The sequence below is a fragment of the Mya arenaria genome, chromosome 8 (genome assembly GCF_026914265.1).
Source record: "Mya arenaria isolate MELC-2E11 chromosome 8, ASM2691426v1".
NCBI classification, from domain to species: domain Eukaryota; kingdom Metazoa; phylum Mollusca; class Bivalvia; order Myida; family Myidae; genus Mya; species Mya arenaria.
Genome location: NC_069129.1, coordinates 66,710,143 through 66,726,780, shown reverse-complemented (window position 1 = coordinate 66,726,780; position 16,638 = coordinate 66,710,143). Strand labels below are relative to the sequence as shown.

Sequence of the window (16,638 nt, the reverse complement as noted above, 5' to 3'; positions counted from 1 at the left end):
AAACATTTCATCATATCGACAATTATAAAATACAATTGTTTATTTTCATTTAAATATTTTAGCACTAAGGGTTACTCACCCTATAATAATAGCAATTTCTAGTCCAAAATGATGCGTTTGGGCTTATTTTATACTCCTTCTCACCTATATTGAAATAAAAGTAAACTTGACCGACTTTAGGGACGGCGTCCCCCTCCCCTGGAAAGTGTTCACTTCTCTCCTTCTAACATTTTATGTTTAGTAAGAAATCCCTGTGTGGCGAACGACTTTCCAAAGGGGTTAGATTAATCGGTGAAATGATTTAGCCTGGGTTATAAAGTAAACCTGGGAGGAAAAGTGCGCCCGGTGTGGGGCTCGACCCCACGACCGCCGGAACATTAGCACGGCGATCTAACCAACTGAGCTAACCGACCGGCGGTTCTGGAGCTCTCGGTTTTGTCATAGGTCAGAATGATACTGTATAGCAGAAAAAAAATCTTAGTACAGGATCATCAGCATTAAATCAACGAATATTCAATTCAAAAATGCTATGTCTAAAACAGCTTCGTAGGCAATTCAAAAATGGTAATTGTCTTAAATAATGAAAATGCATATGAACGTTTGTTAAAAGGTTTTTCTAAGCTCATTTAACATTTTCAACACGAAACAAACTTCTATTGCAAAAGGTCGTTTAAAGTATGCACTGAAGGAAATTGTCAACGATTACTCCATAAAATTACATCCGAAAGAGTAATGCAATACGTCGATGCTTCTTCTGGGCGAAGATCTCTATTACCCGTTGAGTTTCGATTTCCCGTTCACGGTAAACGTTCAACAATCCCAGACAGGTCAAGTGATGACAAATATTATTTGCGAGGGGGGGGGGGGGGGGGTGATATAAAAAAGATCCTTCACATTGTAATGCGATGTTACAGAAGGTATACTCCAGAAAAAGTCAAGGACAATTTCTGTCGTATTCATAAGTATAAACACGAGCTGCAGTGAGCCATTAAAATTTTACCGAGTCGTGAACACTCATGAAGCATACATTTTACCCGCAGTATATTCGACAATTTTGAGAAATGGGTCTTGTCAATATCTGTTTAGAATATTTGTTTATCTGATATATGAAATAAATAGCTATCACCACATCTTTAAAATCAAAATATATAATGGATATTAACAGTTAAAACAGACACCTCTATCTTAAGTGTGCTTTATCGTCCTCATATCGTTTGTATATGAAAGACACTAAATTTCTTCAGATGTGTTGTTTATCTCATTGTATGTACCCACAATGGTTTTAAACAATATTTTAGTGACAAACAATGATTCAGATGCCTGTGCTAATATTATATTATTATACAAATAACCTAAACAAAATGCACCTCCTTAAAAATCTCATAGAAATGTTCTATGTTACTGCTAAGATGTTTAGTTTATCAGCATTGTCAACTGCTTGAAGATTATCTTTGAACTTATCAAGATGAGGAGGTTCAAGGTTGGCGTTTGACTTATTGAAACTTGCCGCTTTGTAAACATCATTCGGATATATTCAGTATTTATCGACGATTCATGCATGACTGAACAATAAGCGAAACTAAAAAAAGAAAAAAAGGCGTTCCTTCAACTAAACGGTAAACGAGGCTGTTACCGAATAATAGGATTTTTTTTAGATTTTATTGTCTCACATATTCAAAAAAGGCGGCCCGCGAACGCTTCAACCCCCTTACCCTTAAGTTTTTATTGCATTTTTGGCCCCAAGTATTTTCTGACTTGTGCGACGAATTGTACGCACGGGCGTATTGTGCGTAACGGCAGCTACGCCACTGCCTGCCGTTTACCGCTGCCACCAGTAAAGTAAACCGGGAAGAAAAATTGCGCCCGGTGTGGGGCTCGAACCCACGACCGCCGCAACACTAGCACGGCGCTCTAACCAACTGACCTAACCGGGCGGCTGGTTCCATCCCCCACACACTACTGTTAGCTACCCATGGATACCATTTCATTATCGGTACTCTTGATGATTTTGCCTGGTTCATTTTTCGTTAATGTTCTTCATTGAAGTAGGACATCATCATCATCATCATCAGCAGCAGCAGCAGCAGCAGCAACAACAACAACAGCAACATCATCATCATCATCATCATCATTCTTATCATCGCCTCCTTTTGACCTTACGACAGCGGCTTCTAAGCCACGCCCCCTGATATCAAGGGAGCGAACTCTGTCTATGTCCGTCAAACAAACGAGGAAGTAATGGCGTATCGCGTCGTTTCGCTTTCCGATATTCCTGACAAATTATCATAAATGTGACATCACCATCATCATCATCATCATCATCATCATCATCATCATCATCATCATCATTATCATCATCATCATCATCATCAACATCATCATCGTTGTCATCACCATCATCATCGGCATTGAAAACAAGACCATCATTCGTGAAGAAAAAATAAAGTATGATTCGATAATGTTTAGACCCTGTTCCATTTGTGACGTCATTTCCAAAATAAAGTTATTCCGTCGGTATTTTCTCTTTCCAAATTTAAGTTTTTAGCCTAATATTGAGCAGTATGAAGTTCAAATTCAAGGAAGAACATACGTTTGGTAAGTTTTCTGTACTGCGGTAAATGAATTTTATAGTAATCTGTGTACTTTCCTGACTTTTACTTGTTTGTTTACATTTGTTTTTCTTCTGTCATCCTGATAATTTTGTTTAGCCTTCATTCATACAAGTTCTCAGAGGTTGTGACATTATAAGTATAAGCGAATTGATGCATATCCATTACTGTGACTTAAACTTCTAGAAGCATTGAATTCAAGAAATTATTGTTGTTGGCTATTAAAATGAATCCGGGTCAACTCGGCCCAATTACCTTTTTGGCCTGGTAGGTCCTTTTCGGCCCAGTTACCATTTCGGCCTACTTTTATTATTATTATTCTTATACTTATACCATGAATTAATAAAATATAATACCTAAAATTATGTATATAAATGTATATAGTAGATGACATCGATGCAGTTTAGAAAATTATAACACATGTTATTTCAAGTCAAGTATTATTTATTTATAAAGTAGAGCTTACAACAGTTAGTTATATTACATGATAACAGACGTAGCACATATTTAAAGTATACATAACATTATGTAACACATCATACGTAATACATCAAATAAAATTGAAAGACAGTTATTTACCTTATAAATAGCATCACCTGAGCAAATGAGTGACTGAAGATACAATAATGCATACTATAAAAACACAGTTGGTACATATATATCACATAATTATTTAGAAAGAACTCCGGCAATAAGTATTAATATATGCTAAGATGAATACAAAACAGACATACAAGCTTATGAGTACAAATATTAAAACTTGTGTGGAAGCTGCTGATCTTGGCCTAAAAAGTGCTCTAACAGAAAAGAAGAAACTAAAACACTGAAGAAAAATAGAAACACAAAAGTGTGACCAACACAAGGTTGCTAAAAAAGATTATCCCCCAAAATCAAATTTTGAAAGAACTGATCAGCAGCTATCTCACAAGGACACAAAAGACTGCAAACTAGAACAAAGCAGCATGGACTGTCAGAGGCATATTACCTGCTTCATACATTTACACATCCGTTGTACAGTACACTCCACGCGGAACTACCACTTTTCTCGGTGACTCGGAGGCGTTTTTAATTTATCGCGGATTTCCGCCGAGTACGCAACCTTTTTCCTCGCTAAATTTCGCCGAGTTGCACCGAGTTAGTCGTTTTCTATGGAGGGTTTTATTGCCGGTATCGCCGGCGATCGTATCGATTTATTGACCTAATCGCGGAACTCCGCGTTTTGTGCATATAGCTACTACAGTACATTGCTTCTGTTAAAACAGTATTAAATAATTAGATAATTAATTTTTCAAAGTACAGAAAGTTTCTTTAAAAAACAATTATTGTAAATTTTCATCAGCATCGTCAAACAACTGTTGTTTTTCACATTATGTAATTAAAAGATATACCATAGCGTGCGTTTGTGTTTGTTATTGTCATCTTTCTCTTACTATATTAAGGTGTTGAGAACTTAAATTAGATTGGAGTAATGAAGGTGTTGAGAACTTTGTAAGTGTGAATATTTTTCGGTCTTTTTTCCCTAATTTGCATTTTACCTGACTTATTAATTTATCCGTACTTATCAATGGTTCTAAACTTATTTATAACGCATATAAGTGTAAATCCTTCATCAAGGTAATTAAAATCCCATTAAACACCATTTTATACATGCATTGAAATGAATAACACATTCTATCGGCTTTAGATCAAACAGTCACTCTGTGTGACGTCACATAACTCACAGTTTTACCCACGAGGATCTCATGGAGAGCATGTATATTGTTATGCAGGATTAATGTGTCTGAGTGGTGTTTTCGAATGTAACTGGAGTATTGCATTTCCAACTTCAAATTCATCACATTAATTAGTTACCTATATCATTGAATGTGTTGACTTTTATTGATGATTCAATAAGTATAACTGTACATAATTGCTTCATACAGTCTATAAGTGTGGTATAAGTTTTCAAGTTTATTGGCAGATTGTTTTACAAAAATGGCATGTCTTTGTTTTCTTAATCCCTTGATTGCCATTGTTGTTTATTTAATCCTCCAATAAATATTTCACACTTTCTCTTTCTACATGCAATACATCGTTTAAGATTAACTTGTCACAGTGGTGTACTATATGGTTAGGTAATCTAGCCAGGATAAAAGATGAAAATCAATAATCTTCGTCTGTGAAACTTGGTAAGTGTGAAAGTTACGATTGATGTCCGTTGGGTGTCCGAAAATTAGGTACGCGAAATAAATTATTTTATAAACAATTACGATGTAGCAAAAATTATCAAATAAATTAAACAAAATTAGATACAGTGGGAGATTCTTATCGGTTTTCCTCCGAGTTGCGCGGTGTTTTTACCTCCAAGTAACGCGGCGATTGTAAATGTACGGTCCACTGATCAGCCTCGGTGGGTGAACGAGTAAAAACGCCGAGGAAAGAGGATTATGATCAATTGGATGTCGTGTCCGCGATGACCAAAATCCACCGAGGAAAACGGAAAGTGGTAGTTCCGCGTGGAGTGTACTGTAGCTATAGCATTAAAACTAGCGAAAGGCAAAAATAAAAATAAAGTGACATATGCAGCACTAAAACATGCAAGCAAACAGAAATGGAAAAAGGATAAATAATTGCAAGCATACTGAAAATGAAAATAAAAAAGAGAAGGCAAGAATATTTTAACAAAGAAAGGAACAATAAAGTGACATATGCAGCACTAAAACATGCAAGCAAACAGAAATGGAAAAAGGATAAATAATTGCAAGCATACTGAAAATGAAAATAAAAAAGAGAAGGCAAGAATATTTTAACAAAGAAAGGAACAATAAAGTAGCATAGCATAACATGATAACTTTCTCATCAGCCAGCATGTGGACCCCTACCCAGCAAACACAGAGCAATGACACTTAGGTCCATTCCAGCTACTGATCAGGGACTTGTACTGATTGTATGACGAACACTGTCTGAGTGTGTCAGGCAGCGAGTTCCACATTCTGGCTGCCGAGTAGTGAAAAGAGTTTCTTCCGTACCATTCTGTTCTTGGTTTGGGAAGTTCTTCACAGTTACTGTACCTAAAATTATATTTTAAAACTTTAAAAGTAACAAGATCATTCAAGTAACTGGGTCCTTGTTTATTTAAAACGTTTTCGGTGGTACTGATCTCATCCTTTTAACTTTAAGAGACAGGAGCCCTGATTGTTCTAGTAAATCATGGTATGAACTTGAGGTATCATCATATATGAAACCTAGTGCTCTTTCTTGTAATTTTTCAATTTTCTTTGTATTAATTTCTCCTGTGAAGTGCCAAATTAACGGACAATAATTTAGATTAGACATGATAAATGAAAAATACATAGTTAATCTGCCAAGCTTGTTTATCCTTTTGCCGATTCTTTTCATGACTTTTAGTTGTCTTGCAGCCTTTTTACATATTTTGCTATGTGAGTGTTGAAATTTAACATAAAATCAAAGGTTACACCTAATAATTTAACTTCCTCCTCACAAGTAATATTAACACCATAAAGATTAAAAGAGATATATCTAATTTATGAGTCTCTTGCCAATGGCGACTGCCTGAAACCTTTTGAGGTTTGCTTTCATATGATTTTCACCAAACCATTTGATAGGGCTTAAACTGTCATTTTCTAGAGTTTTTGCAAGAGTATCAGGATTTCTACTTTTGTAGGATAAGGTATGTTATTTCTTCAAGAGACAAAATGGACTGACTAATTTTCTATGAAGTCTATCAGTATAATACATAACAAGTATGGGTCATCTCAAGTCCACAACATTACAAAATGTTCATCACATTCTGGTGCAATAAATCCCTCCAACATCCCAGTCTGTTAGGTCAAAATTGATGCTGCTTTCTGCAGCATTGTTATATGCGTTTTTGTAAGCAATGGTTCTGACTTCCATGGTTGTGGAGTTGGTAATTGGCACGATTGAATCATCATGGAAATCTGGTGTCAGTAACAATACGTATATGCATATTTCGTTTTACTGATTGAACATGCGCACAACACAAACCATGTTTGCATTAAATCCCATTTAAGTAAATATACTTTATTTAATCTCATCTCTTGTGATCTACATGAACATGTAAATTTCATCGCCAGCTTGTTCCTGCATGTAGGACGCATCATCTTTGGCAGTGGTACTCTTGGTTGTTACCTCAGTAACCAGAAATAGCATTTTATGCAATGTGGTTATTTTATAAGTATTTTTATTTGAAATGATTCTATTGTTTAAACCATGTATTATTATTTAGAATACTGAACTCTATTATTGACTTCAGTAAAGATCATGTGTAACATGCAATTTTGGCATCCCTGTCCCTTATATTTGACATGTTGCGGCATCAATATTGAAGTGACATTCTGACACGCGGCAATACATAATTGTTTATGACAGTAACACTGCACTTTAAGTAACTTAGAAACAGTCTTGTTCTTGTTCATGAACCGATCAGAACAGAGAGTTTATTATACATCATCTAGATACATATAGTTATACATATAAATATTTTCACGAAAAAACACACACATCCACACCATTTTCATAAGTTCTGTGCTGCCATCGCTGGCACCAGTCACTGTGAGTTCACAGCCTGCTGAACTTCATTCAAGTCTATGTGATTCTGTTTTTTCAAAGTAAAAAAAAATGTTTCATTTTTTTTTCAGCTATAAAGAAATTTAATTAGTTTTAATAAATACAATTTATCAACATCATTTACATCCTTTGATATTTAATTATCAAAGGTGTTTTCAGCGTTTAATTTAACACTTACATGAAAGATTTTAAACAATAGGACAAAAAACACCCCTCCTCAATCAACTTTTGTTAGAAATATATTTCTATAATTACAGCATTCTACCTCAAAATGGCGTAATACTCATATAGTACCAGTTATAACACATTATCGGCTCTAAATAATCTGAAAGTAGGTGTGAACAAATCGGCATTCATAGGCAAGCTTCCTTTTAAAAGTACCGGAAGGCCGATTTGGACCCGACTCCGGCTAAATATAGTGAGTTTTAAGACTTAATCTTTGAATGTGTTAGAATTTGACTCTGGATCATAGAAAACCTAGTTCCTATCGGCGTGGTCTGTTTCGGCCCAGTGCAAAATTTGGCCTGGTCCATTTTGTTATTCTACTCTTAAGTTTTGAAGATGGTATTAGTTTACAAAAATTGACCGAATAAATACCAGGATTTCAGCCCGAATTTTATAAGTCTGATGAGGCATGTAGAGAGGGTTGGGCAAGCATTTTTTTAATTTTAGCTATCAAATAATTGGTAAATAAAAGGACATTTATGAAACTGACCCTGGATCAATAAACAAAATAATACGACACAGAATTTATTTGACTCCAATCAATCAACACTTATCAGTGGTCGAAATTAGCACAAGCCCACAAGCCCTGCACTGGTGAAATGTCTTCCGGGCTTGCTCAAATTCTGAATTTTATATAGCAGGGCTTGTTAAAAAAAATTGATGCTAAGCAATACTATAAGAATTCTGGCTTGTTCATCCAAAAGTCTAATTTCCATGACTGACTTATTAACCAGGTTTTCACATAGTGAAAATTAGAATAACGAACGTCGTTGTTCAGGCGGGCGGCGTCAAACTCACCTATGAAACTTAATAATTCAGTAAGGGTTGACATATCTTGACCAAACTTGGTCTATAGGAAGAGTTAATGGATACCTTTCATGGGATTGTGTTTGAAGTCCCTAGAGTCAAGGTCACTGTTACTAAAAATAGAAAAACGGTTGAAACTGAATAACTTAAGTTAGGGTTGACATTTCTTGACCCAACTTATTATAAAGGAAGAGTTTATGGATACCTTTCATGGGATTGCGTTTGGGGTCCCTAGGGTCAAGGTCACTGTTACTAAAAATAGAAGAATGGTTGAAACTGAATAACTTAAGTCAGGGTTCACATATCTTGACCAAATTCAGTATATAGGAAGAGTTTATGGTGGCGTCATACTCACCTATGAAACTAAATAATTTCCGTAAGGGTTGACATATCTTGACAAAATTTGGTCTATAGGAAGAGTTTATGGAAACCTTTCATGGGATTGCATTTGGGGTCTGGATTACTACAGTGATGTTTTTTACACCTTCACTTTGTGATTTAGTATGGGAGGAGTTGGGGTAAAGCACCATCGATCCTGACTGACACAGCTGTAAATGTTATTGATCCTGATTGGCTGATACAAATATCGTTATACTCCCGTCATGCCTTCTTGCTGTCAGTCAACTGTTGAAACTGGTGCAATTGCAGGAAAAACATTGGTTGTCAAAAATTTATGATTGTTTTGATAAGGCTGATTGCAGTGCTGATTAAAGTATCTTGGCACAATTAAAGCATGTTGGTTAAAGGCCTTGCCAGATGAAGGCAGGTCAGGGTTGACAAACTGTTAATGCCTGGTGGAAACCCTGAATACATTTTATAAACTTGTTCCCTATTCACAGAAATATATTCGGTACCATAGTTATTGATTCAATACTCCCAGTAGAAGTGCTATACAGGGCTTCCGTTAAAGGAAGTTTGGAAGTATATTACTCCCTAGAAATAGGTTAAAACTTCCAAAATTGATTCCTTGGAAGTACAAAAACTTCCATAATTTTAAAGAAAACTTCCAAAGTTAAAAGCTTGGAAGTTCAAAATATCAAAACCTGGTGTCAATATTACTTTTATGGTCGCAATTTTAATCAGTCTTGAAGTTAAATGAATTTTTATAATCTAAATCTGTGAATTTGGCAAGTTGTAGTTGCATTTTTTTACATTCCAGTTGAAATATAGTGGATTTTTTTTATTGTATTCTAGAGACTTAAACTTCCACATTTCAGTGAAAAACTTCCAATATTGATGGACAGGAAGTTCAGACTTCCAGTTTTAAATTCTTAATGGAAGCCCTGCTATAGCAGTAAATACTCCCATATGTCCACATGGACCAGGCAAAAATAGTTCCTTGGCTGAATTGGCCAGATACTGATCAATGGGTCCTGGATCTGAACACCGCTTGGAGCATTGTTGACGATTGCTACTGATTATCATCTAAGAATTTTAAATTGTGCCATGTATATACCAGAATTTAATTGTCTACCCTGTCATTACTGGTTCATAATAGCATTTGTTAAATTTTACCTTTCAGATCTACTCTCAAGTCCATTTTATAACCTAATAAAAGCAATTGTTTGTGCATTGCAGATCAGAGGAAAGCTGAGTCAACAAAGATCAGAGATAAATATCCAGAGAGAATCCCAGTAAGTTTTGTGTTTTTTGTTCCCTAAGTTGTCATAGGTGTCATACATGATCATGTTTATTTTCATTTCATTCTTTTTAGGTATTTTCCGACTTTCCAGCATTTCCATTTTTAATCAGGCCCACTTTTTTTACTTTCTGTCAAATTCTTAATAATTATTTCCATGTTTTGGTAAAAATGCTTATTTATACATCAGTTATCATTTTATGTACATGTATGGTCTAAGTATCTCACTATAATCTAAAAAACGATGATCTTTAGGTTAAACTCGTGAATCTGAAGATAATTTTTACCATATCAAGCAATGCTTGTCTGATTGCTGTAAAATGTTCACCAACATTTAACTTTAATACAAAGCTTCAGTAGTTTCACTGTATGCTATTGATGAATTTGGTCTGAGTCAAAAATTGTTTTTTCCCTTACTTTTTGTCATGAAATCGAAAATACATGTATCTAACTTTCCACTTTTGGTTTTGTGTCTGAAAAGCTGCTTGTTTTTTTCCTTCATTACTTTGAGACATGACTAAAAGACTACAATATACTTAAAAGGTATATTCTACCAAATTAATGACAGTACATTGTTTATGGTGAAAGTGAAGTAATGATAATCATACCATTTTTTCAGTAATGTGATGTGATTATGTGAAATAAAAATAAATGCCATCAAAACCAATTTACTGGCATTGAATAGTTTAATTTTTAAATAATGTAATACAGTAAAATAATCTGTACCTAAATGGCTAAGTCACTTTTGTGAGAAACAAATTTTCATGAATTCTTGTTTTCTTTTGATTAACTCTTACATTTCAAACTTGACAGGTGATCGTGGAGAGAGACCCCAAGTCACAGATTCAGGATATCGACAAGCGGAAGTTCCTGGTGCCCAACGACATCTCTGTGGCCCAGTTTATGTGGATCATACGCAAGAGAATCCAGCTGCCCTCAGAAAAGGCCATCTTCCTTTTTGTAGAAAAAGTTTTGCCACAATCGAGGTTGGTATTATAGAACCAGTCTTTAAATTTGTAAAAAGAAATATGTTTTACTTTTAAATGTATTATTAAATTGGTAGATACCTGTACTAAAGAAACTGTCCAGTAATCTGTGTAAAATGGAAAGCATTGATGGATTACCATAAAACTTGGTACAAATGTTGTCCTTATTGAGACAATGTGCAATGATCTTGACACGGGTCCATACATCCAAGGTCAAGGTCACCCAAAACATTTAAAGGTCAAGTTCACATGCTTGTGTCTCTGCTATAACTTACTTATGCAAAGATGGATTACCATATAACTTGGTACTAGGAAACTTTTGTTGTGAAAACATAAGCATTTTTCCTGGATCTCATCAATTTCATTATGTAAGCATTTAGAAAAACAAAATGTTCTAAAAAAAACAACAGCTGTGGACTGCCTTGCCTAACCCAGTTACCTGTTTAAAATGGAAAGCAGAGGGATTGATATTAAAGGCGTACATTATAGGTTGATGCAAAGTTACTATTTTTTAAACTTTAATGCATGATGTTTGATGACTAAAACAGAAAAAAGCATGATTTAGGTACAGATAAAAAAATATAAGCGATAATTTGTCGCCTGTTTAACTGGTAGTCATAAAGCTTTTAATTTAAAAACCTATTTATGAAGGTAAGTATTTTTTTATCTGAACCTGTCCTTATTCATATGATTTTTTAGCTCACCTGAGCACGAAGTGCTCAAGGTGAGCTATTGTGATCGCCCTGTGTCCGTCGTCTGTCGTCGTCAACAATTTGACTGTTAACACTCTTTGTGGTCACAACTTGGGCACTATCTTAATGAAACTTGGTGAGAATGTTACCCTCAATAAAATCTTGGATGAGTTCGATATTGGGTCATCTGGGGTTAAAAACTAGGTCACTTGGTCAAATTAAAGGAAAAGCTTGTTAACACTATAGAGGTCACATATATGACTGTATCTTCAGGAAACTTGGTCAGAATGTTAATATTAATACTCTCTTGGTCAAGTTCGACTCTGGGTCATGTGCAGTTAAAAACTAGGTCACTAGGTCAAATCATAGGAAAAGCTTGTTAGCACTCTAGAGGTGACATTTATAATGTATGTTCATGAAACTAAGTCAGAATGTTTATATTGATTAGCTCTAGGCCAAGTTCGAATCTGGATCATATGCTGTCAAAGACTAGGTCACCGGGTCAAATTTAAGGAAAAGCTTGTTAACACTCTAGAGGTCACATTTAAAAATATGAAAGTTGGTCAGAATGTTTATATTAATAATCTCTTAAGTCAAGTTTAAATCTGGGTCATGTGCGGTCAAAATCTAGGTCATTAGGTCAAATCATAGGAAAAGCTTGTTAGCACTCTAGAGGTCACATTTATGACTTTATGTCCATGAAACTTAGTCAGAATGTTTATATTGATTAGCTCTAGGCCAAGTTTGAATCTGGGCCATGTTCGTAAAAATAGGTCACCAGGTCAAATAATAGGAAAAGTATTTTAAGACTCTAGAGGCCACATTTATGACCAAATGTTCATGGAACTTGATCAGAATGTTATTGTTGATGATCTTTATTGGATCAGGTGAGCGATTCAGGGCCTTCAGGGCCCTTTTGTTTGTTTTATCATTTTAGCCAAACAAGTTTTACATGAAAATCCATAAAAAATAAATTTTGCATCAACCTTTATTGTACGCCCTTATTTGATTTATACCCCCGACAAACAACGTTAGGAGGGCGTATATTGGAGTCACCCTGAGGTCGGTTGTTTGTCTGTTTGTCAGTCGGTCCGTTGCAATTTACCTTGTCCGGAGCATACCTTAAATGCTACTGGATGGAATTGGATTAAACTTCATACAATGGTAGAGCATAATGAGAGGAAGTGCAGTGTACAATAACCATAACTATATTCTTACTAATTACTGAGTTATTGCCCTTTGTTACTGTTTTTATGTCCGGAGTATAACTTGAAAAGTACTGGATGGAATTCATTGGAACTTCATACAATGATAAAGCACAATAAGAGGAAGTGCAGCGCACAAGAGCCATAACTCTATTTTAGCTTATTACAGAGTTACTGCCCTTTGTTACTTTTTTCTTGTCCGGAGCATAACTTGAAAATATTAGATGGAATTTAATAAAACTTCATACAGTGATAGATCATAATGAGAGGGAGTGCAGTGTACAGGAACCGCAATTCTATTTCAGCTAATTACAGAGTTAGTGCCTTTTGTTACGTTTTCTTGTCCGGGGCATAACTTGAAAAGTATTGGATGGAATTTAATAAAACTTCATACAGTGATAGATCAAAATGAGAGGGAGTGCAGTGTACAGGAACATTCTATTTCAGCTAATTACAGAGTTACTGGCCTTTGTTACCTTTTCTTGTCCGAGCATAACTACAAAACTATTGGATGGAATTTAATTAAGCTTCATACAGCGATAGATCATAATGAGAGGGAGTGCAGTGTACAGGAACCGCAATTCTATTTCATCTAATTGCAGAGTTACTGCCCTTTGTTACTTTTTTCTTGTCCGGGGCATAACTTGAAAAGTATTGGATGGAATTTAATAAAACTTCATACAGTGATAGATCATAATGAGAGGGAGTGCAGTGTACTAGAACCACACTTCTATCTCAGCTAATTACAGAGGTACTGCCTTTTGTTACTTTTTCTTGTCCTGAGCATAACTTGAAAAATATTGGATGGAATTTAATAAAACTTCATACAGTGATAGATCATAATGAGAAGAAGTGTAATGTACAGGAACCGCAATTCTTTTTCAGCCATGTACAGAGTTATTGCCCTTTGTTACTTTTTTCTGGTCCGGAGCATAACTTGAAAACTATTGGATGGAATTTAATAAATTTTCATACAGTGATAGATCATAATGAGAGGAAGTGTAGTGTACAGGAACCGCAATTCTTTTTCAGCCATGTACAGAGTTATTGCCCTTTGTTACTTTTTTCTGGTCCGGAGCATAACTTGAAAACTATTGGATGGAATTTAATAAATTTTCATACAGTGATAGATCATAATGAGAGGAAGTGTAGTGTACAGGAACCGCAATTCTATTTTAGCCAATCACAGAGTTATTGCCCTTTGTTACTTTTTTTCTGGTCCGGAGCATAACTTGAAAACTAATGGATGGAATTTAATAAATCTTCATACAGTGATAGATCATAATGAGAGGAAGTGTAGTGGACAGGAACCGCAATTCTATTTTAGTGAATAACTGAGTTATTGCCCTTTGTTACTTTTTTCTTGTCCAGAGCATAACTTGAAAACTACCGGATGGAATGTAATAAAACTTTATACAATGGTACAGCACAATGAAAAGGAGTTCAGTGTACATGAATCACTACACTATTTTAGCAAATTACAGAGTTTAATAATTGCCTTTTTCTGTGTTTTTTTGTCAAACTTTTGTCCGGACAGTAACTCGAAAACTACTAGATGGAATAGCATGAAACTTCATACAATGATAAATCATAATGAGAGGTGGCATTTGGGGGGTATTAATCACCTTCAGTGATAGCTCTAGTTTTTATCAAATTGGTTAGGCAGTCTTAAGCATGCATTGCAATTAAACATTTAAACAAGTTTTGAAATCCATAACATGAAAAGAAACTAAGGTTATCAAAAATTTCAAAATTACAATTCAAATTAAGTTATCTGTGAAAACAAGACAATTTAAAAAAACACATTGTTCCACCTAGGTAATTGTATCGTATACAATTGCGCAAAAACCAAGCATAGAATCATTGTAGAGTTCTGTATATGTTTTGTCCAAATAACTCTATCATCGGTGTATCTTATTGCATCAGAAGAGGAAGTAAAGATGATTTTTAGTACCAGTTTATATGCATTTTAATACTGACGAAAGGAGGTTGCAGGTTTTGTATTTGTATTGGAAGTTTCAGAAGCAATAATTGAGTGCCAGTATGATTGTAGCTTTAACATTATATGATTTATTTTGAGGAAGTTTAAATCATTCCTAGTCATTTATAAGCGTATGACTGTGTATGTTTCAGTGCAAGTATGGGTCAAGTCTACGAGGAGCACAAAGACGAGGATGGTTTCCTGTATATCGCCTACAGCGGAGAAAACACCTTCGGACATTGCTGATACACACACTCATTGCACGATACCGCGGCGTGTGCTTTAGGTTCTTGTAGTGGGATTTTTAATTTGTCATATTCATAAACATGTGTATAAATGGGGTTTTCCATTGTGAGATTTTAAGAAATTATTCAAGATTGCAAGATTGTTGATATGTTTTGGTTAAAGTGAATATGGTTAAAAAGATTTAAACAAACTACTACTATCTTAAGTTTGTATGATATTTGTCGGAAATAAATAAAATTTAAAGAATCAATGCTATCTTGCGGAAATATGGTTTCCAGAGCTCTTACACAAAAATGTTTTATTGGTTTAATCGTAAAAGTTGTTAAATATATTTGTTAGGACTGGTTAATTATATGTTTTGAATGAAGTATTTCATCAATAACTTTTTAAAAGAAATATATATCTTCGAATGGCTGATTCATTTTCTACCTAGTATCAATGTCAAGGATTTTGAATTGAAGAGTATGGAGATCTATTAATATAAAAAAATAATAACAGTATTATGAACTTAATTAAGCATGAATTTGTAAATATTTTTCATGTAAATGTTTTTTAAGTTTTCTGAAATTTGAGAAGAGTCTGCTCTAAATGGAACAGTATTTTTCTGAGCAAATTATGCTACCTGGTATTTGTTATATTAAGCTTTATGAACAACAAGTCAATTACACTTAATGTAGCCAAAACACTACATAAGCCGTTATGTTCTTTGTGTGGCACTGTTTGAAACACAGTTAAAATTCCAATGTCTTAATCTTACTATGTTCGAGAAGGATCCAAAGTTGTCTCCATTGTTTTATGGACATTTTGGGAGATTTTCATTGAACTTCATTTACCTAAATTCCTCCTGTTATGTTGCTTTGCGAGCTTGTCTTATTTAATAGAAACACTTTTACCCTGCTTAATTGTCACCTGTCATGTAGGAAGTAATACATACAAGTCTATTGTCAGCTATAATGCAGTACATCAGTTTAAAACTGTCACATACGTACTTATCTTTCTCATGTGAATTTAATAGAACAATCACTGAACTGAAAGTCTGAGGAACGCTCAGCTGGCACATTTTACAAAGACTTCCTCCTTGTGCAGGAAGCATAGGGCATAGTTGTAAGTGTGTCATGTAACACTGTAGCAATACTGGATGTCCTATTATTACAAATGTATGAAACTGTTTAACAGGCATAAGTTGATAAAAGTGCCATCTGAGTTTCTGGGTATATGCTTATATAAATGTTAATGACATATATGTACATGTACATGTTTATTTATGTTTTGTCTGGTATTTTTTTGCTAAATAATATCTCAATAGGCTGTATTGTCATCAACAATAGTATAGGTCTGAAGCCACATTTTTTTCATTTTTTATTAACAATTTCGAGCAAAGATATACTTCCATCTTGACCGAGACAGTTCTTTCTGGCTGATGATTTAGCAGTTGTTGTTTTTTTACACAACAATTAAAAAATGTCGTTTAAATATTTTTTTTTCAATAAAAGACACTCGCTATGTACAAAGAATGCATATCATATGTATGAGCGACGCTGTATGTCTGTTGTTTGTGCCTGTGATTAACCTGGATGTACTGTCTGTAATGTATGCATACAAAACATTTGTTTATTTTTAATAAATGAAAAAATCGTATCCTTCCTATGATTCTGTTA

General features: G+C 34.6%; 1 protein-coding gene across 1 annotated transcript; it reads left to right on the top strand.

Moving 5' to 3' along the window:
• Positions 1 to 2,461: 2,461 nt before the first annotated feature.
• On the top strand, positions 2,462 to 16,618 carry LOC128243425 (gamma-aminobutyric acid receptor-associated protein-like 2). Its single transcript, XM_052961203.1, has 4 exons — positions 2,462 to 2,595; positions 9,810 to 9,865; positions 10,684 to 10,856; positions 14,887 to 16,618. The coding sequence occupies exons 1-4, from the start codon at positions 2,562 to 2,564 to the stop codon at positions 14,978 to 14,980; spliced, it is 357 nt and encodes a 118-aa protein (XP_052817163.1). The 5' UTR covers positions 2,462 to 2,561; the 3' UTR covers positions 14,981 to 16,618.
• The last annotated feature ends 20 nt before the right edge of the window (positions 16,619 to 16,638 follow it).

Coding starts and splice junctions, on each gene's coding strand:
- LOC128243425 (XM_052961203.1), top strand. CDS start 2,562: ATGAAGTTCAAATTCAAGGAAGAACATACGTTTG. Junction 2,596..9,809: donor CAAGGAAGAACATACGTTTG/GTAAGTTTTCTG, acceptor TGTGCATTGCAG/ATCAGAGGAAAGCTGAGTCA. Junction 10,857..14,886: donor AAAGTTTTGCCACAATCGAG/GTTGGTATTATA, acceptor TGTATGTTTCAG/TGCAAGTATGGGTCAAGTCT.